This window comes from Megalops cyprinoides, chromosome 1 (assembly GCF_013368585.1).
Source record: "Megalops cyprinoides isolate fMegCyp1 chromosome 1, fMegCyp1.pri, whole genome shotgun sequence".
NCBI lineage: Eukaryota > Metazoa > Chordata > Actinopteri > Elopiformes > Megalopidae > Megalops > Megalops cyprinoides.
Window position 1 is genome coordinate 14,133,758 of NC_050583.1, and position 26,790 is coordinate 14,160,547.

General features: G+C 41.5%; 2 protein-coding genes across 3 annotated transcripts; one reads left to right on the top strand and one right to left on the bottom strand.

Annotated features, from left to right (window-relative positions):
* Positions 1-1,441: 1,441 nt before the first annotated feature.
* On the top strand, positions 1,442-8,269 carry csdc2a (cold shock domain containing C2, RNA binding a). Of its 2 annotated transcripts, none has more exons than XM_036541989.1 (4): positions 1,442-1,622; positions 4,149-4,556; positions 5,974-6,096; positions 7,262-8,269. In XM_036541989.1, exons 2-4 carry the CDS (start codon positions 4,381-4,383, stop codon positions 7,422-7,424), a joined length of 462 nt encoding a protein of 153 aa, XP_036397882.1. In that variant the 5' UTR covers positions 1,442-1,622; positions 4,149-4,380; the 3' UTR covers positions 7,425-8,269. The 2 variants fall into 2 exon arrangements, with proteins under 2 accessions (XP_036397882.1, XP_036397891.1); XM_036541998.1 differs by having other exon boundaries at positions 4,323-4,556.
* A 1,661-nt stretch (positions 8,270-9,930) lies between these two features.
* LOC118784848 (phosphomannomutase 1-like) lies at positions 9,931-18,401 on the bottom strand. The gene is made up of 8 exons (XM_036539300.1): positions 18,038-18,401; positions 16,340-16,457; positions 15,337-15,413; positions 14,865-14,956; positions 14,251-14,350; positions 14,025-14,100; positions 11,004-11,119; positions 9,931-10,365 (listed from the first exon to the last, which is right to left on the bottom strand). The coding sequence occupies exons 1-8, from the start codon at positions 18,119-18,121 to the stop codon at positions 10,243-10,245; spliced, it is 786 nt and encodes a 261-aa protein (XP_036395193.1). The 5' UTR covers positions 18,122-18,401; the 3' UTR covers positions 9,931-10,242.
* Between the last annotated feature and the right edge of the window lie 8,389 nt (positions 18,402-26,790).

The window sequence follows — 26,790 nt, forward strand, 5'->3', positions numbered from 1 at the left end:
TGTATTACATCAAAATCTACTACAAAGAGATAATAAACCTCTTGAAGTTCACCGTCTCTTTGGTTTCCTTAAAGCAGAGAGGCCATTTTCTATTTTTGTCCTGTCACATATGTTTTTAAAGGATGGTCATAAAGTCCCGGCCTGTATATATCTATCTCTCATCTATCTCTTACATCACAAGACCATCCCTGCAGATGCAAGGTCACCGCTTAAATCCTGTCCTGGATAGTAATGATCTTACATCTGAAATTAGGGGATTCAAGTGTTTAGCTCTTGCATGTAGTTTTTCACCCAAATATATTAAGACTTTATAACCAGCCTGTATCTGATACCCTTACCATATGAGCCTATAATATTTTCTGATCTTGCCATCCACTGACCATAATGTTTTGAACATATTTAACTGGTTCCAATACCAATACAGCTGTATTCCTCTGGATGACCTCTTTACTTCATTGCAGTGAAGACTACGACAATTTCCTATGCAGTACATCAAATACATCTAATTAATATATATTTATTTCTTCTTAACACTTTATTTTTCTGTTCAAATCAGGATTGAGGGAGCGTTAATCCGAATCCCCGAGCAAAGGTTACGCTAGGGGATTTTACGTCCGGAAAAAGATCAGGCCTAAAAATGGTGACGCTTAGTCGTGCTATGAACGGGTTACTCACGTTGTAAGCTCATCATGGGGACCCAGATGAACACCGTACGTCATCTTTGTTTGTTTTTTTACACATCGAAGGCGCAAATTGGGAAGCCCACCTCTGTTATGTGTCATTGTCCTCAGGAGTGGCCGTTTTGTAAACGTGCCTCTTTACCAGGGGTTTGTTAAACACTGTTAGATAACCGTTACAAAACGCAAGATAAAACGCATCGCTAATTTCATCACGAAATGCTAATACTGTGCCGTTATAGTATAAACTTAAAACTTGTGATCAAATGATTTATGACAGGAATTCTACTATGAAATGAGACTCGCGGAATGCGTCCACTCAAATGCACATTTTTATAAAAAAAAATATCAATGGCATATTTTTCCTTGGACAGTTAGATGAGGGTTAGATGACAGTAACGAGTCGTGTAGGCCTCCTTGACTCATCACGTTGCCCCCATCAATAATAATAATGATGAACCTTACTTTCCTGGCTTTACTCATGCGTTAAAACAAGCAGAAAGATTTGTAGCATTTCTGTGGAAAAATATTTACAGCCATAAAACATTGCGCAAATAATTTTTTGAAGATCAGAAGAAAGCTTCATAATGGAATTATTCGCAATGACAGGAATATGAGCATCACTGTTGCAACGGTGGGCAATTATTTCACAGGGCAAGTCAACGCTGGTACTCGTCCAATTGTGTCAACGTATGTGTCGCCCCCCCAACCCACCCCTTTGCTCCATTTTTTTTGTCTTTTTTTCTTACGTTGTCCGTCGGGGTGTGAGTAGGCTCAAACCAGTCTCGCTGAGCCGTGCAGTCTCTCGCATAAAAAGATAAAGGTGTTCCACTTGTCTGCGCGGATTAACTGAATGCATCTTTTTACATGTTATATAATAGGTTGTGAGAAAACATCTGCACCTCTGTTCGTCTTCTGACCGACAACAGGCTTTATATTTTTACGGTAAGGATTCGATTGTTTGTGAGTGGCTACTGTCCATGTGTTTTGTATTGTTTCTGTTTTGGCTGGTATTTTCGTTTTTTGCATTTAATTTCAATTATCAGATACTGTTTGTTTATTCGTTTACAACACCAAACCTTCGCGGGGTTTCGAACAGCATTTAACAACAGCCGTTTTCTAGTAAAGCTGAGCAACGCGTTAAAACAATATCGCATAACCATATCATCATTTTCAGACATAGGCTCAGTATCCCTTCTCCCAGCTGTTTCAATTGGCGCACATCAATGGGATTTAAAGCGAATGTTCTGGAATCAAAAGGAATTGTTTTAAATCACAGAGAATCGTGTCGGTGGTTGACTCAAGTAGCCTACTCTTGTTATTAAGGTAGTTCGTAATTTTTCATGAGATAATTGTGCTATATCGTAAAAAATACAGGTTTCGCCATCCCTCCAAAAACGAGGGCCGCCGCAAATACATTAGCGTTTTGTTTATTAATGAATTACGTGATTCACATACAGATGCTTTTGAAATAGACGCAGCCAGTAATGTTTTCGTGAACGGGAGGCGAGTTTAATTTTTCAGTCTGCCTCGTTCAGTCTTGATCATTATCTGTCCGTTTAAAATTAGCACCTCATCTGTCTTTTTGTCCACCTCTCGAGGACAGCGGAGCAGGCGTCGGTCTGGGATCTATTCAGTCCCGTCGCCCCATTGATAAAGCACATCCTGGAGGCTCACTTAAATTTGCATGGTCTGCTTTATCAGGCCCAGAGCAAGTCTTTGTTATTTGGCGTTTTTTTGTCATTAAATATATATATTTTTAATATGCAGGACGTATGAACTACTGTGACATATTTTAATGGCATTTATTTAACATCTCAGTATGTTCACAGGCTTAAGAAAAACGTCATTGCCGTGTTGCAAAAGTAGCAATAAACAAGAATGTCCGGTTGAAACAGATGTTGTATTTTGCGCTGGGACTGCCGAGACTTGACAACCACCACCATTCCATTGGCTGCTTTGACGTCAGCTAGGATTAAAATGCACCTTATTTAATCAAGGACATGTCAGCCGTACTAGAACTGGTTTGTTTATAACCTTGTTGGCCTTGGAGAAATTGACCAAACGCCATTGACCAAAAATGCTGCATTCGTTAAAACCTCAAAATGTATGGGTCATTTTAATTCAACCTTACATATGTTATATCTACCAAAACGTTTCTTAAATCTTTACCTTTCCTGGATTTCTGCTTGACCCCTCTTGTCAATAGGGGGCAGCTTTCACCATGAAGGCACTATATTTAGATTGTTGCACATGTCACGTTCAGCCCTGAGGATCCAGTTAGCCCTTACATGAACGCATTTGTCTGCATTCAGGGCACAGTGTGTGAAGAGTCTCATGACATTTATCCACACAGTCTTACCCTCTGGTGTCAGTGGGTTGAGTGTGCAGCATCTGACTTTCTGCTAAGCTAAACACAGAAATTCCTCCATTTAAAAGATGATTGAATTTCCATTCACTTCCTTCACTGTAGGCTGAACGTGTTAATTGGTTTTAAATGAGAACCCAGAGGAGATACCTTGAATCATGTAGCATTACCGGCTGAACAATATTAAATTGACTGAGTCTTATTGGCTGAAGTATTAATGTATTCCCAGAGTGGTATGCACAGGCTAATGTCCTGTGAGAGGTGGAGCCCAGACAGGCAGTGGTCCAGCTGCCATTTGGAAATTATTGCTTCATTTTAAACCGAGAGTTTACAGTGGCACAGTATAGAGTTGTCTTGTCTGTTTCCCCTTCCTTCTTTGTCCACATCTTCCCATTTTCTGTCACCTTTTCTGTCTTTCAGTCATGCATTTTTTGTGGGGTTAGTTTTTCCATCTGTTTGAATAACAGTTGCGAGCAATCAGATCTCAAAAAGCTTGCTTTTACATTTTCATATAATACAGAAAACAGTTGATCTTTCTTGATTGGCTTACATTTCCTTTGTGCGACTGTCTATTGAAACACATCAGGTATAAAGGGCATAACATTGTCCAACATAAGCTAACTTGAGTTTTGCATTAGTTAGATCCATTGTCTGTATATATTTGTACATTTTTTGTTTTTACTGTTTACACACAATAAACAGTTAATTTATTGTTCGTGGCCAAGATAACACTTTTCATTGAATGAAGAATTCAAGTTGTACAATACTACAATATATCAGTGAACAATATTACCATATGTCAATGACTGATGTATGATAGTATGCTTGGCTTCCCTTGTCTAGTCAGGCTGCACAAGTTAACTTGGCTTGAATAGTGTTATGCTCACACTCACTGGTCTGGGAGTGTAGTTAGTTTGGTCTGACACTGTCGCCCATTCAACTTGAATGGATACAGTTATGTTCTATTGTGCTGGAGTTCACTCTGGATAAGAGAATCTACTAAATGTAATGTAAAGTTACATCCAGCAATTATTCTCTGTATATACAGTGACTGCAGGACTAACATCGTTCTCTAATCTTTCTTTTTTTTCTTCATGCTCCAGGAAGTCTGGCTGCATTGAGGGGACAGCCAGACAACCAATCAACTATTCTGCTAGTCAGTCAGATATACACGTAGCCAACTGCAGAGAGATACTCACCCACACGTCCACTGTGTCGGACGTGCGCGCGGGCCGAGCCACGGTAGCAGTCACTCAGGTCTGCTGATTATCCCGCAGAGCCGCAGAGTCACAGGAGAGACAGAGGGTGCTGTTTGGGAAAGGCTGTCCCGCAGTGATGGCTGATCCAGACCCATCGTCCCCCTCAGAGCCCCCGCTGCGCTCCCCACGCACCCCTCTCTCCCTGTCCTTCCCCTTCCTGAGGGAGGGCAGCCGGGTGTGGGAGAGGAAGCCCCCCCAGCCGGGGGAGCTGCCCAGCCCCCTGCCCACCAAGCGTACCCGCACATACTCCGCGTGAGTACCCGGCAGCATGTGTGTGGCTGAGTGTGTGTGTGTGTGTGTGTGTGTGTGTGGAGATTTCTGATTGGTTCAGGCTGTCATGCTTGAGGCAGGAGAGAAGGAGGTGAGCTCAGATCCCTTAGAGGAAGGCAGTCAAATCCAGTCAAGTGGGGTGGCATTGTAGCATAGTGGTAAGGAGCAGAGCTTGTAACCAAAAGGTTGTTGGTTCAGTTCCCCGCTGGGGTACTGCTTCTGTACACATGGGCACGGTAGTGAACCCAGAACTTCCTCAGTAAATATCCAGCTGTATAACTGGGTAACATGTAAAAATTATAACCTATGTAAGTTGTTCTGGATAAGAATGTCTGCTAAATAACAGTAATGTAATATAAGTGTACTATTGTCCCTCAGAAAGGGATACAAGCTGGAGACAAAGAGGTGAGCAGGGTAATTGTTCAAAATTAAGGTTTCAGGAGATGGTAGATTGCAATCACCATGACAGGTTGAAAAAAAAAAAAACAGAACTTTTAATTCCATAGTCTTGGAGGTAGATATCAGGAAGTCTGCGGGTCAGTCCCATGGTCACTCCAGTATAGTGAAAATGTGTTTCAGTGTGCTCAAAGAAGACATCCAGTTAGATTAAGCATGACTCACTTTCTGGTTTGATGGGCACATCTCTGGTAAGATAAGCAAAGTAAAGGTCTCTCTCTTCCAAGATAAACTAGCTCAAAGAAAGCGGTGCATTATTTACCTAGCCTAGCCTGTATACATTTATTTGAACTGTTCAGCAGGTGATTTGTATTTGTCCAGAATTCTTACAGTATATTGGGCCTTCAGGCAGTGGTTGAGACAGCTGAAATGAATGTTTCCCCTTAGTGCATTGGACTACAAATTAGCAATACTATATCACTTATTCAGACTGACAGAGGCACTGTAGCAATAGCTGTATGTAAGACCTTTTTCCAGAATGGAGGAGTCTGAAAGATGGAATAGAAAATATGAGGTTTAAAATAACAAAAGTTTACAACTTTCTTGTGACGTTGTAGAATTGTAAATGAATACAGGGTGTAGCTGAGATGTTTTACCATGTTTATGTTTTTCCACAAACAAGGAGCTCCAATAATGCTCTAGGCTATAAAAGCCAACAATATAATTTCACGACCTGTATATTTCTGTTCGACATGTTCTCATTGCAAGGCTGAAATGGCATTACCTTTGAATACAGACAGGAAGTCCGTGTAAAAGCCTTGAGTGTTGAGCTTTAAATGTGTGCCTGCGTATGAATGTGTGTGTGTGGGTGTGTGATAGTAAGTGGGTCAGGATCATGTGCTCTCTGTGCTGTATCAGTGTGTCTCTTTTTGTAAGCCTCTGTGAATTGCACATTTTGATATGGTCCCGCGGCCTCTGGGCAACTGCCTGTGTGTCCCTGCAGCACGGTGCGGGCCACGTCGGGCCCCGTCTTCAAGGGCGTCTGCAAGACCTTCTCCAGGTCGCAGGGTCACGGCTTCATCCGCCCCTCCAACGGCGGCGAGGACATCTTCGTCCACATCTCTGAGTGAGTGGCTGACAGCGGCACCGTCCTGCTGCTGTCCCGGTGACGGGCGTGTGGTCGAGGCAGCTACACAGCACGAGTTCACTGACGCCTGCTGCCAGCTTCAAGTGTAAACTGCTTAGGAGGCCATGCACTGAATATTAGTGGTGGCCTGTGAGATGCAAATATGGGAGGTGGAGGTTATTTTTGCTTGATGAGCATCCTTCACATGCTTTTGATCATTTTGCATAATTAAAAAGCATTCCAATTTAAGGAAGAATAGGCCTGTAGCAACTGCTTGCTTTTTGCTTAATTAACTACTGTGATTGAGTTACATATCTACGTTGTGGCATTTTTGTTGTAATGTAAATTAAATTCGTTTTTATTATTCCTTTAACAATTATCATAAAGTGATGACACTTTTGAAGATTAAACAGATCCTTACTTGCAAACTTGTTGATCATGAAAGAAGGTTCAGAACTATCAATATAAACGTGAGTTCTCTGCCAAGCCTTGGCTATTTATTGCCGCTATCATCTAAACCACTGATTCTCAATCCTGCTCCTGGGGCCCCCCTGCTCCGCACGTTTTCCATCTTTCCCTGCTCTACCTACCTGACTGAACTCATCAGTGGCACTTTTGATTATCTGAGCACACCTGATTTAATCAAGAGCATGTTAATCACACTAAATCAAGTGTGTTTGGAGCAAGGATAGATAGAATATATGCAGGACGGGGGGGCTCCAGGAGTAGGATTGAGAAACACTGATCTACACTAATATCTACACTTTATGTGCCAATAGTAGCATTTTGAGTTGAACTTTGAACACTTTCATGTGTTTAAATGCCGGTGTGCCTGTATGTGTTAGGAGCTGTTGTGTAAAAAGTAGCATTGTTCAACTACATAAAAAGAGTGAATAGGATTTTCAGTTTTGCAGATTTTACATGGAAACACTCATCTTTTATTTGAAGTAGTCAGCAAGGAATTTTAAATTTCACTTGAATTTTTGTATTTAATTTGATATAAAAATCATATTTTATTACATATAATTGATATGATTAAAAACTGTTATTATGTCACCTAGCTGTATTTTGAAGAAAAATGGAACAGAGAGGCCCATATGTGATTTTGGAAAGGTTCTGAGTTTCTGACTCCGCTCCTCTCTCCCTCTCTCTCTGTCTCTTTTAGTATCGAGGGAGAATATGTGCCAATGGAGGGAGATGAGGTGACATACAAGGTGTGCCCCATCCCACCCAAAAATTTGAAGATCCAGGCCGTGGAGGTGGTAATCACTCATCTCAACCCTGGCTCGAAGCATGAAACCTGGTCTGGGCAGATAATCAGCTCCTAGGCTTCACCACCGGCCTAGTGCTATCATGGAGTGGGCTGGTTGGAGGGGAGGGGGGTGGGAGGTTCTGGGCTTGGGGGTTTAAAGGGGAAATGGGGAAATTATGAGAGGGAAGGGGAGCATTGGATTGTGGGAAATAGCAGGGGGTATCTAAGGAAGTGAGAGGATGAGGTGAATACTGAGGTGGAAGTTTGAGTTTGCTGATGGTTGAAGTTATGTTCAGTGTTGAAACAAAATGGAAGTGAGGAGTGGAGAAGGAAAGAGGGTAGATACATTTTATGGGCGTAGCACAGGGAGGTCTTGGGTGGTACCTGAAGAATGTGTTTATGGTGCTGTGGTTGACAGGGAGAAAGAGATGTGATGGAGTATGTTGGGCAGGCAGACAACAGAGAGATAGATGAGAAGAGGTAGACAAGAAGATTAGGTTATGGTATTAGGTAAATACATATATTTTACTGTGAAAAGAAAAGCAACAATTCTTCCTGAATTCCATCATCCCAGTCCGTATTTGTATTTTTTACCTTTATTTATATATTTATTTAATTATTTATTTTCAATCATGACTACAGGTTTTCTATTATTTCAGTTGTGTTCCTGTCTTGGAGTTACTAGTATTCATTTCAGAGTTTGCGCTCTGTACAGACTTCTATCCGATTCACTGCCTCTGGGCTTTGTAGTCAAAAGATTGCACATAACCACAGACTATGATAAGTGCTGCCAAACTGACTACAAGTCCCATGGCTAATGTCAGGACTATTCAGGGTAGATCATTTAGAACTGTAGTCCAATTTGTGAATGTGGACCATTTACTTAAGAAAGTAAATTACTGGTAATTAACAGGGTACAAATCCCCCTTTTCTATTAAGATACAGATATATCTAATTTATCTAATATCTAATAACAGTCATCAGTTTCATTGTTGAAAATCAGATACTGTCATTTCTACATTTGGAATGTGATATGATTATATGATTATTTTTTCCACATATCTACAAATTTCAATGCAGGATTTTTATCAGTAATTTTTCTTTTGCCATGATTGTTAAACCAGTTTCTGATACTAAATGTAACAAAAAGAAAGTTTTGTTTCCTGAACTGACTGTTTTAAATTTTAATTCAGAGCACTTTCTTTTGGTCAAACCACTGTGACTGGCATTAGGTCATAATAAAGGCATTTCAATATAAAACTCTATGGACTGACAGACTGTGGGCAGCTAAGTTATCAACCATGCTTTTTATAACATTGCCTTACTGTTCACATTCATTTCATCTGCATTATTACACCAAGTCTTAAGTCCTTCTATACAAAAACACAGATTTGTTCAGCTTCAGAGCACAAGTGACTTTTCATGGGTACATATAAGTCTGGAGTGGAATGAACCACTTTTCACATATATGTTAAAAAAAGCAAACCACCATGGTGGCCTGAGACCTTAAGTCAGACGGCTCTTCACCTGGACTGGATTACTTGCCAATGCTATATTGGATCAAAATGATTTTTATTACCTCCCAGGCAATTTGTCTATGCCTTTTACATATTGATTCATATTGAGGATATTTTTTTCATTAGTTGTACAAAAGTCAGCCAAAGATGCCCACAATACATTTTATTAAAAATACATAACATTATTCTTCTGTTACATGGACGTTACACAACGTTATTTAGCTGTTCCAATAATTAAAAAATCAACAAAACCCCAAAAAGGATTATGCAAAACTGTACCCACTAGTCCACTCCCTTCACATACACTCCTGTTCGTACAGGCTCCAGGGTGATGGGAGGAGGGCTGGTACTAGCTTATAGCTGGTCCTATGCTGTCCGTACAGCCAGCCGACAGACACAAGCAGGGGGGTCGTCTGAACATGTGTGCCAGTATGAGACTGAATAGGGCTCCCAGTTCACAAGGCACAGTTGACTGAGGCTCCAACACTGAATTCCCAGGGGCCAAGGGTGGGAATAACATCACCTTGGACACTGGGGTGCTTTTTAAGAGTTTTTGCAGCTGGAGATTCTTCATTTTCTACCCTATAAAATATATTAAAAAAAAAAAAAATAGATGACATGGTATACTGATAGTATGGTACAGTGTGAGACAGCCAGAAGACAGCATCACTGCCGCTGAGCACAGCTGAAATGGAGCACCCTGATAAAGGGCAGCAGCTGCGTCTCATTCTCCGCAGCTCGCAGGCTGGCCCCGTGGTGTTCATACACGGGTCTCAACAAAGAGCCAGCTCCACTGCTTCCTCTCTTCGTTAAAAAAATCAGCTGTGCTCTGCTGTGTTGCAACACGTCACATCATGAGGTCACTTAACCGATCTGGTAAAACATACCAGAGTGGTTGTATAGGTCACCTGAAAGCAAAAACAATACTGGGTCCCTTTTCGCAAATAGAAATAGCGGAGATGCCCATTCTTCTGGCTGTTTTATCAGTAATGCTTACTGATTTTGACAGTACAACACCAACTTTTCCCCGCAAAAAAGGGAATATGGTGTTAAAAACACTGTTAAAAACACTTGCCTGTAATGGACACTTACAGACACACAGCCATGTTCCCTTTTAGAGGTGTCCCTCCGACAGTGTTATGACTCAGTTAATAAATAATTAATTAAGTTTGCCTTCTTGTTCCGTTTTCCAGTTTTCGACATTAAGTTATAGTGTATAATCACTTACACTTACAACAGTGCTTAGTACAACCACAACAGTTACAAGTACAGAAGTATATCAACATGCATCACACCCATTGTCCCTGCTCTTTGTGTAGTATCAGTCTTAAACAGCAGGGGGAGCACATGTGGCACACAAAACTTAAGCGCCAGTCATCACGATTCCTTAGGGGAATCACTGAAGAAAAGGTCTCGGCAGAGTCGAGCTGTGTCTTCGGGGGAGGTGACGGTAAAGCCGATGGTCCGTGGGTCATTGAAGATTTCGTAGTCATTACCCCCCTAAAAGTGATGAAAAGACTATTTGTTTAAAATATCAAATGATAGTTTTGGTTGCTGTTTTTCAGAGGGTACAGTATGCATCAAAACACGCATTTCAAATCCTCTTTTTCCCTTATGCTATTCTGACAGCCATCTATCATTTTTTTTCCCCTCTACTATCGGTTTCTTTCCCTTTGGGTCTTCGCTGTCATTCAGCAGGGTGCAGCAGGGGAAAGCTATGTATGACACACACCATTGACCATCATGTAGTATGAATTTATTTTTCATAACCCTTGTAAAAATGTTTCTTTTTCTTTTAGCAGACACTCTTATCCAGCGCAACTTACATAGGTGACAACTTTACATGTTACCCATTTATACATCTGGATTTTTACTGAAGCAATTCTGAGTTAAGTACCTTGCCCAAGGGTACAACAGTAGTGTTCTAGTGGGGAATCGAACCAGGAACCTTTTGGTTACAAGCCCTGCCCTTTACCACCACACCACGCTGCCACCCTTACCTTGGTGTGGAAGGCATTTTACCTTCCTCTTTAACCCCAGGTACATACCACACTGCTCCTCTCTCTCGCAATTCCCACTCATTCTCTCCCTGCCCTACCATCACCCACCCGCTGCCTGTTCCTCTCACCCTCACTTACAGGTGCAGTCTCATTGCCAAAAAAGTAGATGGCATCCAGCCCTTCCTTTTCCAGAACATCCAGGCACAGTCTCTTGTCCCATCCCTCTGGGAACACGTCGAAACTTATGAGACCCCCTGTGCACAAAGACACAAAGAGCACAATAACCAAAAAAAAAAAACAATATTAAAATCAGAATATTATAAAGTTCTCACTCAGAAGTGACATGATTTTTTTTTTTTACATAGGTCACACTCAAGCAATAATCTTAAGAGTTTAAATATGCAAAGAAACAAAAAGAACAGACAGAAGTGGCTGTCCTTCCCATTCCATTGCTCTTTCCCCCAATCTCTCCTATTGCAATCACTCACTTTTTCCTGACTCTTTAATTTTCCTGCACACTCATTCACGTGCATGACACCCTTCTTCACACGGCCCTGTATACTTTCTCCTCTCTCTCCTCTAGGCCTGGGGTTTAGCAGTGACAGTATCTGTCTTCACGCAATAAACAACAAACTACAGAGCGAACAGTTCCACATTCTGTTGATATAACAAACAGATAAATATTTAAGTCAGAGCAGCACAAGCTGCAAATCTTCAAGCGCCAAGGGGGAAACAAAAGGGCAAAATCCTTCTGAAAGTGAACTGCACTGGGTGGCACTGAGTTAACTACTGAAAGTGCAAAAAGGCAAGTTTCACTCAAGTGAATTGGTGAAGGAGCAAAACAAGAAAGGATCCATCACACACTCCACACTCACACACTCACTCCCCCCCACCCCCCACCGTGATTTCTGGCAGTATAAAGAAATAAAAATGTTTAAAGGGCTGGGTACGCGTGAACACAACAACCAATCAGATGGACAGGGGTCAGAAACACCCCATCCCGGGCCTCCTGCTCACCCCTCCCCCCACCGCTGACCACATGACTGAGAATATGAAGTGTCTGCAGTGTGAGACATACCGCCATCCCACTGCAGCAGCTGAAATGCGCAGCGCACCGCAATTCAGCTGCGAGAGTTCTGGGGGGAATAAGAAGCAGGTACTGCAGCAAACCCCCCTAGGCTAATGTTTCACTAGCTACAAGCCTCATTTAGCTACATAAGGTTCTGTGCTTAATTTAGACTCAAACATCACAAATTGCACGACACAAAGTACACATGTACCCCCCCTCCCCCAAACACAGAGAATCTACGCAAAAGAAAAGAGGCACAAATTCACTACCCGGCAACCCTCAGAATGAATCTCTGTGGTGTTCTCATTCAGTGTGCGTCCCTTTCCTTTTGTGTACACATCCAGACAGTAGCTACACACTAAATACTGCTTCAGCTGGATGTCCTGCCAAAAATGTGCTACCCTGGCAAAGGTCAAGTTCCAGTTAGTAAGAACACCTCGACAACAAGCTCAGTTCCCATATAGCATCGGGGGCATGGGGCTAAGACACGGCTTAGCTGCGTCACCAAAAAAAAAAAAAAAAAAAAATTGCAGCACAGAATTCATGAAGAACAGAAACCTACACATACACACAAACACTGCTCACTAAACAGAGGAAAATACAACAATACAACAACATACAACAACGCAAATTGTACAAATGCCAAACCCATAAGAACATAAGGCACACACACACACGTGACAAATGCGCCCAGAAGGTCCCTGAGAGTGAAATATGAGTATGGGCAAGGTACTTTGACTTCTGATATAATATATACATACGCCATGTTGCAATCGTTGAATATGAAAATAGATATGTTGTTTGTTTCCCGTTCTGGTGACTGTTACTTCCATCTAGATTGCCTTTGGCATTCAGACTCCAAAAGTTCTGCTGCGGTCGTACTATTTCTGTTATCAGAGCTGCCGAGTTGTTACAAAGACGGTTCAGGGTTCGGCTTTTCTCCAGTATTTAAACTCATGCAAAGTATACCGATGCAAAGTGTTCGAATGACTCTCAAATAACACATTATAAGCACCCCAATCAAATCAGTTACGCCCTGTTCCCTCCCTCTTATGTTAGCGAAATAACAGGTTTAAATAATAAATATTCATCCAACACGCCCTGGTAATACATTTGAAAATACAAGTACTGCTTGGGAGATAAGCTATTTGGGATTCAAACCATTCCAGGCTACTGAGGTCTGTTCTCTCTCACAGCTCACTGACTGAGGCTTACAGCTCATTTGGCAATGACCCAGCGGCTACTTCTCTATCAGTAGGGGAGAAAAATGCTAAAAAAAACAGGGACATCCAACGCACAGACAGGATTAAGAGCTCACCAGTGCAGACTCCCAGACATAGTGAATAATATTTCTACTCCCAGTGACACATTCCTCAGTCTTTACACTAAATAATAAAGCCACACATAAATAATACACGCACACTCACGGTTAAACACAAATGCATGCTAACATGGAAGTGCGAAGATCTTTTTCTTTTGTTATACAATGCAAGAAACTAAGGAAGTACAGTGGAATTAACTTCATAAATACATGGAGTTAACAAAAAATATGCATCACGTGGTAGTTTGTTAATGTACATCTGAACATATCAAAAATAACTAGTGAGCAATTGTAATTACAATTACATAATAATATTGCTACTACGACTAATTGCAGTAATAAGAATAAGAAGAAGGAGAAAAATAACACCTGTTAATGTCATTTACATATCATTATAAACTTCACATTCATTACAAAGTGGAATGGGTGTGAAGCACCCACCTGGGTGATAAAACAGCAGCCATTTGGGACCTCAGTTTTAAGTCACATCTGAAAGAGAGAGTCTCCTTCAGAACAGTGTCCCCATCACTGCACTTGAGTAGTGGATTTCTGCCTGGTACACACAGAAGTTTATGCACTACTGATCAAGCAGTACCACTCTCCATAAGCAACCTGGTTTTCCAAGTTTAAGTACTAACCAAGACCAGCTCCACATAGCTTCAGCCATTTGTCAGGATGTTTCAGGGTGGTAGGGTGGCTGGCATATTTTATAAATTCTGCTTCTTACATTAAAGCACAGAGAGATATTTCCCTGAATTTCCTTACTCACCCTTAGTGAATCGCAGTCCCTTCCCAGCAAACTCCTTCTGCAGGGCTGCCACAAACTTCTCTCGGATCTTCTCTTTCTGAGTGGAGACAGGAGGAGGTGTCAGCAATGTGCCTTTAGCACTACCACAGAGCTTCCCCTCAATTCCAGGAAGTGTGCTAAGTAGCGAGACTTCAACACATCCAGATCTGCTCTATGAAAACTATGGCATGAAACACCTTGCTGCTACCTTGTCAATTTCAGAGAATTCGATTCGCTCTTCCAGTGTACAGCTCCGACCAATGGGAGAGATGTTGAGCATTCCATTCCTGAATTCAATAAACGTGCCCCTGAGAACAACAAGGAAGTAAAGAGAGAGATACAGACAGATACAGAGACAAAATAGACGGAGCATGGTTTGGATGAGAACAAAGGTCCTATTGGAGAAAATACAGTTTTGTTAACACAGTGTGCTGGAGCCTGTCTCTCTCTCTGTCCTTGTTAAACAAAACTATTGTTTAGCCATAAAAATTTATATTAAACATTGGATGGCAAATAATGTGGTACATGACAAATAATGTGTGATGAAACAATGTAATGAAAAGGACAATAGCAGGCATCAGTGAAGGCACTAACACATTAGCCTGTCATACAACAACAATACTATTCTACATGTTCATAATACCCTCTAAGAAACATAAAGGGGAGTAAAAACATTATCTGAATCTGGATCCATTTTTAAAAACAACGTTTAAATTAATTTCTTAGTTACTCCTTCAGTGTCTCAGCAACTGGAATCCACACATGATCCAGATGCAACCAGCTCTGAAGGGGAGTCAGTATGGACCTGCTGCTAGGCCTCACCTTTTCTTCGGCAGTTTGATGAGCCCCATATAACTGAGACAGAAGTTGATCAGGTCCTGTAATAGCTCCTCCCCCAGCTGGTTCTGTATGGCCTGAAACAACAGCCAATCCAAATGAAAAAAAAAAAACACCACCACACAGCCATTGTAGCAATACCCATCACCAGCCAAATGAAGCATACTGGCAAACCCCACGGGGAACCAAGCCTGAATCCCAAGGCCTTACAGCTGTGCAACAGATGGCTTTACTCCATAAAACAAATGCAAAAATAGAGTCTACGTCTATTTTAAAAAACAGTATCACACCTAAGAGCAATTAAGTCTTGTTGCTGTCACTAACATTGATAAAGTCAAATGGTTCTGAGCAACCTTGAATAATTATGTCGAAACTGTATCTTAAATATGAATAATGACACAGTACTTCCACCATCACTCTCCCCTCTCTCCCCTTTCTACCCCTTGGCTCTCCTCACCTGCTTGGAGATGAGTTTTCCATCCTTGTACTGTACTGTGCCGTTTTCGGCAAACACGTAGTCGAACTTGTGTACTACTGCACACAGGAAAGAGGGGGGGAGGTAATGTTAACATTCTGTAGTAAACAGAAGAGAGGGACTGAACTACAGATTAACAGCCTTAAACTTCAAGGAATACAATACAAATGCATAGTTTGGCAATTTCTTAAATTACTCTAGTTGCTGTAGTTAGTTTACTTCAGAGGCTAATCACCAGACAGCTCCTCAGCACTGTACAGTTTCTCTCTGTAACCCTTTCTGTGTTTCATAAGCACCTTATACTGTGTGCTCCAGCTTTCACCACAGTGCATTTTCCCAGAGTCATCATCAATGCATTGCTACCAATTACACAAGATAACCGATTTCTATCTGTAAAAAGTTACTGGGCATCACCTCTGCTGGCTACTGATAGCTTTTTGCGGCCTATGTGTATTGAGCACTGATACATGTCCTCTCTGTGGTTTGGCTGTGTTGTTCCTCTGAACCACTGCAATAAGGTGAGGGAGTATCAGTTACAGTATCAGTGGGTTTGAATGTCTGTGCCCTGTTTAGAGTATATCGATGTACACATATAGACACAGCAGTGGTGGTGAAGTATTTATCCTGAATTGCCTCAGTAAATACCCAGTTGTACAAATGGATAACATGTAAAACTGTAAACCATGTAATTTGCTCAGCATGAGAGTGTCTGCTAAGCAAAACTGTGGAATCCTGGGGGCCCTGCTGCTGCAAGTTTGTTTGTGGACCTAAAATTGCTACTTGACAGGGATCATCGTCCAAGTTAGCTGTGCAGGTCATTAATTGAAAAGCACCCCCCCCCCCCCCCCCCCCCCAAAAAAAAAAGTGCAGGTGTTTGAAAGCTAAAGATATCTTACCATTGGTGTGAAAACTGTAAATTAGGGACCTAAAGTGTAAATTAGGGACCTTAAAAAAAAGAAATGAAGGTTATGATAAATGCTCTTACCGTCATCTCCACTCCCCAGCTGCTCGGCAATCTTGGAGTAGTCAGACCCGCCTACGACTCCGATCTTCACCTTTTTGCGCAGAGACTGAAAAAACTCTTCCAGCTGCGGATCAATCTTCTAGAGTGTGGATGGACACACAGATACGGGCTTACTTTTAGGCGCGTGAAAAAAAACGAAAAAAAAAAAAAATCAAATTATCAGTCAGGCAGCCACAGTGAGGTAAAGCTGCGTTCTGATTAAAAAAAGTTATCCAGCTATAAGTCTATATTTAGGGTGACCATACGTCCACGACCACATTTTTATTTATTTTTGACTCTATGTTTTTCTCCATGCATTCTTTGTAGGGTGACCATACGTCCTCTTTTTCCCGGACATGTCCTCGTTTTGGGACCTAAAACATGCGTGTCTAAACGAGGACATGTCCGGGAAAAAAGAGTACGTATGGTCACCCTACAAAGAATGCATGGGGAAAACACACACACACACACACACATATATATATATATATATATATATATGAACTCGGGTAATATATATATATATGAACTCGGGTAATGCCACTTATTCTTAGATTTGTCACGATCTACAATTTATTCCTACACCTATATTTTGATGCCTAAACAATTATTGCAATACATCTGCATTTGCAAAACGATTCATGTGCTGACGGGTACATCGTTAAAACATACATCCGTAACGCAACCAAACGGTTAATATACGACATACAATAACGAACGCCCCCGGGCTGGGCTTCAAGACGTGAGAAGAGGCACGCAGTACACGATCTGCGTTACTCGCGCAGAGTATTACCAGTGGTTTGACCTGATGAGTCTATCTTCACTCAGGTAGCTGTATTGAATAACCCGCGCAATATCAGTTGGCACAACCAGCAGAACAGACAATGAGGAGCTGATTGCTATTTTTGCAGCCATACGGATGTTAAGGGCTCTGAGACATTACACAACATTTCCCCACTGGAGTATTCCTTGTGAACAGTGCACCAAAAGCATTGCGTAAAACGAGTAAAGGAACGGTACTATTCTGAATTAGCTTCCTTTAATGTTGCAACATACACGACAGCAACTGTGGACTCGTGAGAAACTGCGTTTTACTATACACAATAATCGCAACGCATGTTTTAACTTTTCTAAGATACTGATCCGAGTGCCACAAAACAGAACACTGCTCATATGTAAATATAAAATTTTGCATATTGATAGAAATGTACTGTCAACTGGTCGATATGCGTATCTTTCCGATGCAATCGAGCGATACTGTCAAATATTTTAATTATGTAGACATTATCTGCAGAGTAAGTACAGTTGTAAAACGATTCGAGGAGCTGTTGATACTGCACCGCACGTTAAGCCATCAGCGCTGCTGACTGAGCAACGTTATTGAGTTCTTCGAGCATTAGACGAAAACACGAATGTCTTCGGCGCTCAAACAACACGCAAAAGTTTCCACGTGTCGGCAGTGGCACCAGCAGTGTGATTTGTCACATCCACGAGTACTGACCGTCTCGTCATGTGTTTGACTGTCATATTCGACAGTCCAACAATAACTTAAAATGCAAAGATACAACATTAATATGTATGAATGGTACGTAGTAAACGTATATAAATTTTTATGATAATAGTGCATCAACCACATGCATTGCATGTGTGATAAAAAAAAACACGAAGACTTTCACTTACTTCTCTAGCAGGTGTCAGCGTGCCGTCAACGTCAAATAAACACAGGACTTTCCTATCCGGTGGAGGACAACTCCTTTCGGCCATCGTAAGCCAAATTCAACAATGAAACAGATGTATATTTGAACGTATGTTTAGACAGCCCGTGCAGGCTAGCTAATCAAAACATAACCGAAATATAATATAGTCGGAAATGAAACTAAACCAGACAATTGATAATAACAAAAAAATCCGTGGGGTAGTGCTACGGCAATCCTATATCGTATGCTTGAATGCTTGAATTGAAACGTGGTTTAGCTGATACGGTTAGTTCCTTCACGTTTTCCACGTCCCGCTCATAAATTTAGGGCATCCGCAGTCGTTCCCATTTTACCGTAGTCCAGTGTACGTTAGCTTCAGTGTCGTTCGAATACAATGTTTTACACAGCCAATTATATCACAGAATCAAGGTCAGGTGTGCAAATGGGTGTTGACTGTCGTTACATACATAGGGTTCTCAATGTGTATGTTAAAAAACATCGATTTAAATCAGTGTAATGTGCACGGTGCACAGGATGAAAAGCGTTGCTATGCAGCATGAAATAGATGTACAGTAGAGTGTTTTCGCGTGTAACTAAAAAAAAATAAAATACATAAGAAACACAAAAACAAAAACTGCAATAGAGACGAAAATAAAACAAAAAAATGTACAGTTTATTTTTCATTTTTCTCCACTAGGTGGCAGACTAAGAGCAATACTGATCCCCAACAGAGGCGGCGAGGTCGTTTAAGGAGACTTCCCTCCGTCAAGCGACCATTTCCCATCGTCCTTTCAAGTGAAAGGAATCAATAAACTACGGCACAATCAGCGCACGTGTACAAGGTCTTCTTTTACTGGCAGTTAAGGGTTAACTGCGAGAATCATCCCTGGATAACTGAGATCGTCTCAGCTCCTTGCTTCCTGTACCAGTACAGCTCCAAAGCCCAAATATAAATAAATAAATAGGTTTTAAAAATACGCACAGACCCAATCACATGGAAGGTCTCGAAGAGTCAACTGGAATTTATCAGGTCAAACACCCTAAACAAAGCCCTGCATCTCTTCGGAGTACTGTCTGACTTTAGTTAATATCCCCTAACCGCTCACCTGTTTTTTTGTGAAAGACACAACCCCTTCCTTTGGAAAGTCTGCTCCACCTTAAACCGCATAGGGCGAGCCAGGCGCTAATGCGGCCGCTTGCTCCGCAAATAAACAAAGAGACGTGCGGAGCACAAAGGAGCGATACCACTGAGTCAGGCGCAGGCAAACATCCCGGGTTGTCCTGAGGAAGTGATATTTTATTGATACAAGACATGCAGCCTGCAAGGACACTTCCAAAAACCTGGACACGTGACTGCAGCTGAGAGCTCGGAGGCTCTGCATCGAGTGTCCCATATTCAAATCGACATTTTGACTTTACCACAACAGTCATATATGAAACATTTATCAGCCATATTTGAAATTAGTCATCAACAAGGCAGCAGTGCCATTCTAGTAAACAGGCGAACTTTGGTCCTAGGCTGTAATGCACAATATAGAGCAATTAATCATTAATGCTGTAAATTCTGCCCGATAATGGCCAGCAGGCACAACACCCCGGAGCCTTCTACTGCCATATGGTTGAATCGAAATGAGGCTTGGCTTGGTTACCTCTTGGATGGAAGACATTCTAGGAAAACCAGACTGCATCTAGAAAACGGTGCTGGTGGATCAATAGGGAGCAGTCTTCCCTTTATGTCTAAGGAAACCTGGAAAAGGACACTGTGCTGTAGGAGAGGTCGTCTTTTGAATGCGCCGTCGCCCCGAGGTCCTGATTCCCTGTGTTCATTACAGATTCCATGTCACATCTTGCAGCAGGGGATGATGCAGTTTCCTGGCCAGACACCCAACCTGGCTCTGTAAAATCGAAACATTTAATTATCCCTCCAATCCAACTGGCAAAATAAATATCAGCCACTCCACATCAATTAAAATGTAGCTTCTGTGTACACCCCCCAACACACACGCACATACAAAGCTCACTTAATGTACTCAAAAGTCTTAAAAAGGTGCTGTGCAATTGCACTTTACCTTAAGTCCTGGATACACACATTGTACATTTACATTAAATTTATTCATTTAGCAGATGCTTTTATCCAAAGCAACTTACAAGTGAGGTACAATACAACACAAGGAAAGAACCGTACAGAGTCAACAATATTAGAAGTACTGCACAACAAAGTTCCAAAGGTTGGCCAGGCGAGGTACCAACTAGCAGGTAAAGCTAGCGAGTGCGTTAAGCCATTACAACCAAACCTTTACTTTTAAACCATTACAACCAAACAATTACACCGAACCATTACGTTAAACTATTACAGCCAAACCACTACATCTTTTTTTTAAATATAGTTTAATAGGAGATAGGGGAGAAGTGTTTCAGGTGCTCAGGTGAGAGCGGAAGAGCTGTGTCTTCAGATGTTTCTTGAAGACAGAGAAGGACTCGAGCAGAACGGATGAGATGTGGAAGTTCATTACACCACCCGGGGACAACGGCGGAGAAAGTCCTGGATAGTCATTTAACACCACGAAGCGACGGGACCACCAGACACCGTTCAGTGGCAGAGCATAGCAGTCGGGAGGGAACATAGGGTTGCAGCAGTGAGCTCAGGTACTTAGGTGCAGTTTTGTGCTTCCAGAGTCTGTGTCCTTCCAGAATACAACATTTTTTTCCTAGAATAAGACTATCCACCTATGGCTCTAAGCAGTAAAAGAGGATTATGTAAGGGAAGTTTAAACAAGCTCTCCATGAACAGGGATGTCAACCACTAAAAAGGTGATTGCATTGCACTTAATGTTGATATGTTTGTGGCAACTGTGGCATGTTCAAAAACAAGGGCGACCGTATGGTGTAATCTAAAAAGTCCTCCATCAAGGATATGGACAGAGAAAGACTGATTATTAGCCGTGCCGACCAATCAAGTCCAACCACTCCTTCCCGGGGTAACCACAAGCCATGGGCATTTTTTCATAATTACGGCACAGGGCCATTGCACCTTAATAACGGCAATAAATGCACAGAGGATGGGTCAGTCAGCCTGAGAAAAGACTTCACCGTGGCTGGTTTCATCTAGGCCAGCTATCAAATCTGTACTTTAAACCTGTTATTTATAACCAAAGGCCTAATAGTTCACCACCTGAGGCCAAAGATAAGACGGGTGAGGAGAAAAGCACTCATCAGAGCCAGTGCTGCACGTCTTACTGGGAGCCTTTTCACATTATTCCCACGGCATTCAAATGTTCAGCTGTTTCCACTCTGAATGTGGAATCTCATGCAATTCAGATGCATTTAATTATTATTCCTTTCTTACAGACACTTGGGAAATTTATAGAAACTAGAAACTAGAGCATCAGGTGTTCTCTTTACATTTATTTCACCTCAAATTCTCCCAATGGAAAGTACAAAGGTATATATGTTGCTTTGTGCTACTATGAAATTGGCAAACCAAATATAAATTCTGAGGACACCTATGTACACATATACACATGAGACACACACACACACACACACACACACACACACACACACACACACACACACACAATTTATCAAACAACTACAGAGCGGCATTGGTGGTGGGTTGTCTATGCTTTCTTTAAAGAGGACCTAGCTGTAATGGAGTATGGAATATTGAATTTAAAGAGGACAAATGACATGCTTTTCAAAAGTTTTTTTTTCCAGGCTTATTATGAATTAGTGATGCTGGCAACATGTAATCACACTGCAGGTCTCATGAAGCTGGGACAACCTACAATGAAAACACATTAATCAAGCCTTGCCCTGATTCACAACGTGAACTGCATCACACTTTTTTTTCTCCATTGGCGTGGGAAATCAGGTTTCAGCTGGCCATAACGTGGGGGTGTATGATTATAACTGACATGCTGAGTGATGTATAGCAAGAAGAGAGAAGTGCTGGGAAACTGAACAGACTTCAGCTGATAACAATATTGATTTCCCATTTTAGTGTAAAGGATTACAATGTGTGTCTGTAAGCTGTGGCTGTGTGTTTGAGCATATATGAATGGTCAGTGTTGATTTTGGAAGGTTAAGGATGCGTATCCCATATCACACCTAAAAATGCACCTTTTTGGTCATTCATACGTGGAAAATGAATTGGCCTCAATTTGCTACTGTTATAGTGGCTGGGAAACAGTCGTTTAATATTTAGGATGCAATTAATATAAAAATAAATAGAGATATTTCTATCTTCATATTGTTTTGATGTTTCTGTATTCATATTTCTAGCTATAATAAATGTTAATGGCTGAAAACTGCATAAGTCTTCTGTTTTTATAGATAGACCAACACTTATACTGTAACTGCAACTGTATATATTTATACTGCAAAATTACCAACAAACACATTGAGGTCCTATGAGCTTACCTCCAGCTGGTAAATAAAGGTGTGATAAACCGGACTGCATTTTCTGCTGTTCTATGTGAAAAAAAAAACATGACAAAGGGCCCAGATAAGTTGTACCCACTCTAATATTAGAGTAAAAGATAGTGTCTCTACATCATGATACATGCGCACAAACACGTGCTGTAAACTCTCCCATATAGAACTTACGGCTGGGAGCTGTGGTCTTCCGGCGCCTGCTTCGGCAAAAAGACAAGCACTTAAATCAAGATTCGTCACTGTGAATATGAGCATATGAGCCCCTATGTTTATCTTCATACACAGATAGTAAAGAGCTAACTAATGAAAAACCCTGAACCATGGATACGATGAGCTGTGCGCCCCAGTAAAAGGGCATTTATGACTCAGTCAATGCAGCCCTGCACAGGAACAGGGATTTTAAATCCAGGTGGAGATCCCATGACAGCTTTCACAAATGACCAGTAGGTGACAAACGGCCAAACATTTAACAGAATGTATTCTGCACCATACAGAGGTACGGAGCAGTGGTGGTGCGCCCCTACGCAGAAGGTACTCCTAAGATAGAGACTTCATTTGTAATTTGTTTGATAATTAATATATATTTAGGCATCAGATTTTTACTGCATCCTTGTGCGAATGTTCAGTGCAGAGGTGCCAGGTGAATCCTGGGTGGAGGAGCAGAGGCGTACCCTATAGGTGTCCCGTCTCATCTCCTTAATCCTCCTAAGCCTATCTGAGTCAGTCCAACTCTGAGAAGCCCATGCTTAAACTCTCATAGGGGCCTCTTACATAACAGAATTGGCAACTATGTCACTGACAAGCGTATCTTTGCCTGCGTGGGTTCTTTTGAAGAAAGAGAACTTGAAACACATGATGAGCCCTCACAAGAAGTAACATGCTAGTCTTCCTCACATCTAACACTGCCTTCTCACACTTAATCACTGCTTAATCACAGACAGCTATCGATGGCACAGGGAAATAACACACACCAAGTGGCTAAAATGCAACAGCTTGTCTGGGGCTATATCTCTGAATGAAGAGCCACAGAAACAGCAACAGGCACTGAGAATTTGACGGTTCAATAACAGCATCCATTCCAAGCACATGAATGGGTTTGTGCATTGGCGTGTGCGGTATGGCAGTGATGGGTCAAGAAGGGTGTGTTCTTTCATCAAAACGCCAACAGGAAATATATGAGGAATTGGGCTGTGGTTGGCTGTGAGAGGAAACTAAGTTAAGGCACATGGCGAGAGAACAGGAACAGTTCAGACAGAGGACAGAGAGAATATTGCAGTGTAAGGTGAGACACAGGGGCAGATGGGGAAAGGGGGGAACGATGAGAGAAGTATGAGTTATGATTATGTGACGAAATGGGCAGAGGTAGGGGTCAAGGTAAGAAAAAAAAAAACAAGAGAAGACAAAACATGATGAGATAAGTGCTGAGACATAAATGATGGAGAAGGAGGGGGTGACCAGGTGTGTGAACAGCTTCCGTGGAAGTCCATCTCCCTTGGCGATCGGTGCTTCGCGGCATGTCTCTGTGTATGTGAGTATAATATGAGGGTGAAGACAAACAGTTTTATTGAGACTGGTACACAATCTGGCGTCTTTTATAACAGGGAAATTTATCAGCAGCACACAGGCATTTGCTTTACAGCCCCTGCAACCTTTGCCCCTCTCCTGTCTCCTGCTCCTCCTCTCCTTTCTCTCCAACCCACCATACTTCTGACGCATTGCTTGTGTCTCACCCATCCAGCACCCACATTCACTTTGGACCGAGGTCAAATGCTCGTCACAGCGAGCTACATCTAACCCTTTCCTTGTTGTTAATTTCATTATAGTTCCTCTCTTTCTCTCTCACACAGTCACCTACACATACACACACACATACCTTAGCCCCATGTGTGTGTGTGTGTGTATATGTGCAGTCTGTGCAGGCAGCAGTGTAGCATAGTGGCAAGGCACTGGGCTCATAACCAAAAGGCTGCTGGTTCGATTCCCTGCTGGGGCATTGCTGCTGAAGGCTTGGGTAAAGTACATAAGCCAGAACTGCCTCACTAAATATCCAGCTGTATAAATGGATAACATGTAAAAAGAGTCACCTATGTAAATCACTCTGGATAAGTGTGTCTGCTAAATATAATGTAATATCTATATAATAATAATATAATATACATACAATGCTACACTAATGTGAAATCAGTAACACAGCAAAGCATCTGGAATACCATCTCCATGACAGCCTATGCAGAGCACAGAATATTATGACGGAGAAACTAGAATTGCTAAGGACTAAAGTGACTCATTTTCTGTGCTCCCGACAATGCCTTGCCATTCACCTGCTTTCTTGTGTCACCATCTCCCCATTGCTCTTTCTCTGAAGCCTGTGTCTCGGTCATGCCATTCAGCGCCAACACTGGCCAAACAGAACACTTCCTGTTTATATATGTACTGTTCCAGAACATATAAATTTTTCTGTTGCAGCAACCCCAAAGGATGCCAATAAGCCAAGGATTTAATTGGCCCCGCTATCTCTTTCGCTCAATGACACATTTGCCTCCTGCCATGAGCGAACTCAATGTTCAAAAGTCCCATTTTCCTTCCATATTTTGAGTTTTGAGCAGGTGTGTAGTTCTCATTGCATTTTGATCGTTCCCATCACTACTGTTCAACGATCCGTACTGCCACCGATACATCCATTCACCAAAATCTGGATTTCAACACCAATTTGAAATACCATATGTTCCTAATATATTGCACTGTCATGTTATTCGCATTTGGATAGTGATTATTAAATGTGCCAGGGAAAAATGACTCATAGAATTCTGAATGTGTGCTTTTGTTTGTCTCGTGTATAAGGCTTTGTCAGTTGCAGTTAAGAGTGCCTGCATCTCTCCTAAAGCAGTCTGCTAACACTCTCCCTCAGCCTTTTAGCACAACACACAGCTCTTGCCACTCCATGCCATGTTTTCTGAACAAGACCAACACTAGGTAAATTTAGGTCCTCCATCTTTGAGACTTTGTCTCACACATATGGCACGCTGATGAAGCAAAACCCAGTTATAGCCATTTTGCTTACTTCACTTGAGAATATAAGAGGATCAATGCAGAAAATAAAGCCTTTAATCTTCCATCCTCCATCCCCCTACTACCTAGTCTTGCAAAGTTCTTTCTCTCCCCTTTTTTCTCTTTTCCCACCCTGTTTAAATTTAGTAGGCTGACTAAAAATGTCACATGTATAAAAAACACATAAATAAAATACAGCACTCGTTACTCTTTAATATGTTACTATTTTATTGTCTTTGTTCTTGGATTTGGCCTTTTTTGTATACATAATTGTGTGTTATTTTTAGTACTTTTCCTCTTGGACTTTGACATTTGTGTTGTGGACTTTGTACTGCACCTATCGTTCTGTAAATCTCCCTGCGTAACGCCTTAAATTAAATAAATCTATAATTATATCGTTGTGTTGCATATTGACTCTCCAGAACAACATGTTCAATAGCAGCGTGTACGGCAGCGTTAACTTGTCTGAAATGTGCATTAGTTTGCACAGACATTGAAGCATGCTAGAATATGTTGACTAAGTACACCCCCTCCTTGTACTCTTGGTCTCGGTTGTTCATTAACGCGGAGAAAGGAAAGGGTGGTAGTCTGAGGAGGAACAAGCCAGAGGTGTGAATTAACACGTATTCTCTCCCGTTGTTTTTGCAAAAATAGTGTTGGTGCTAATTTAATTTGGTTTATTTATACGATAATACGCTGCTAAGTAGAGCTCATACATTTGTTGCCGTCCCAGTGGAAGTGGAAGAGTGAACTGGAGCTAAGAGTTTCACCTGGGATTTTCCTCTTTCTAAATGGAGTTGTTTTTCACTGGATCTGGACACCAAATTGTAATTGGGGATTATCGAAAACTAATTTTGCAGGATTTTTTGTAGCGGTTCAGGCGTCCAACATGTGGATTACTACGCGTTTGTTTCAATGATTAATACATGTTCATATTTTCCTTTTCGCAAACAGTTTAACCGGAGGACAGAAATGGTACGATTTAAAACAAATCGTCTATCAGAAAGAATATGTTTCTTGTAAAAAGTGATTGAAAAGAATCGACTTAAAAAGAATAATGACTCTGGTATTCTAAATGACGCGTGATATCTGCTGTTGTGCTCTGTGCATTTTTACGTTGATCTACAATTACCAAGGAATAAATTTACTGACATAAATTGTAGTTTCTGCCGTCGTTAACTACGGCGTTTGTCACTCCTCACAAAACCGCCATACTGAACAAACACATCTAAGAAAAGATTCAACGACGCC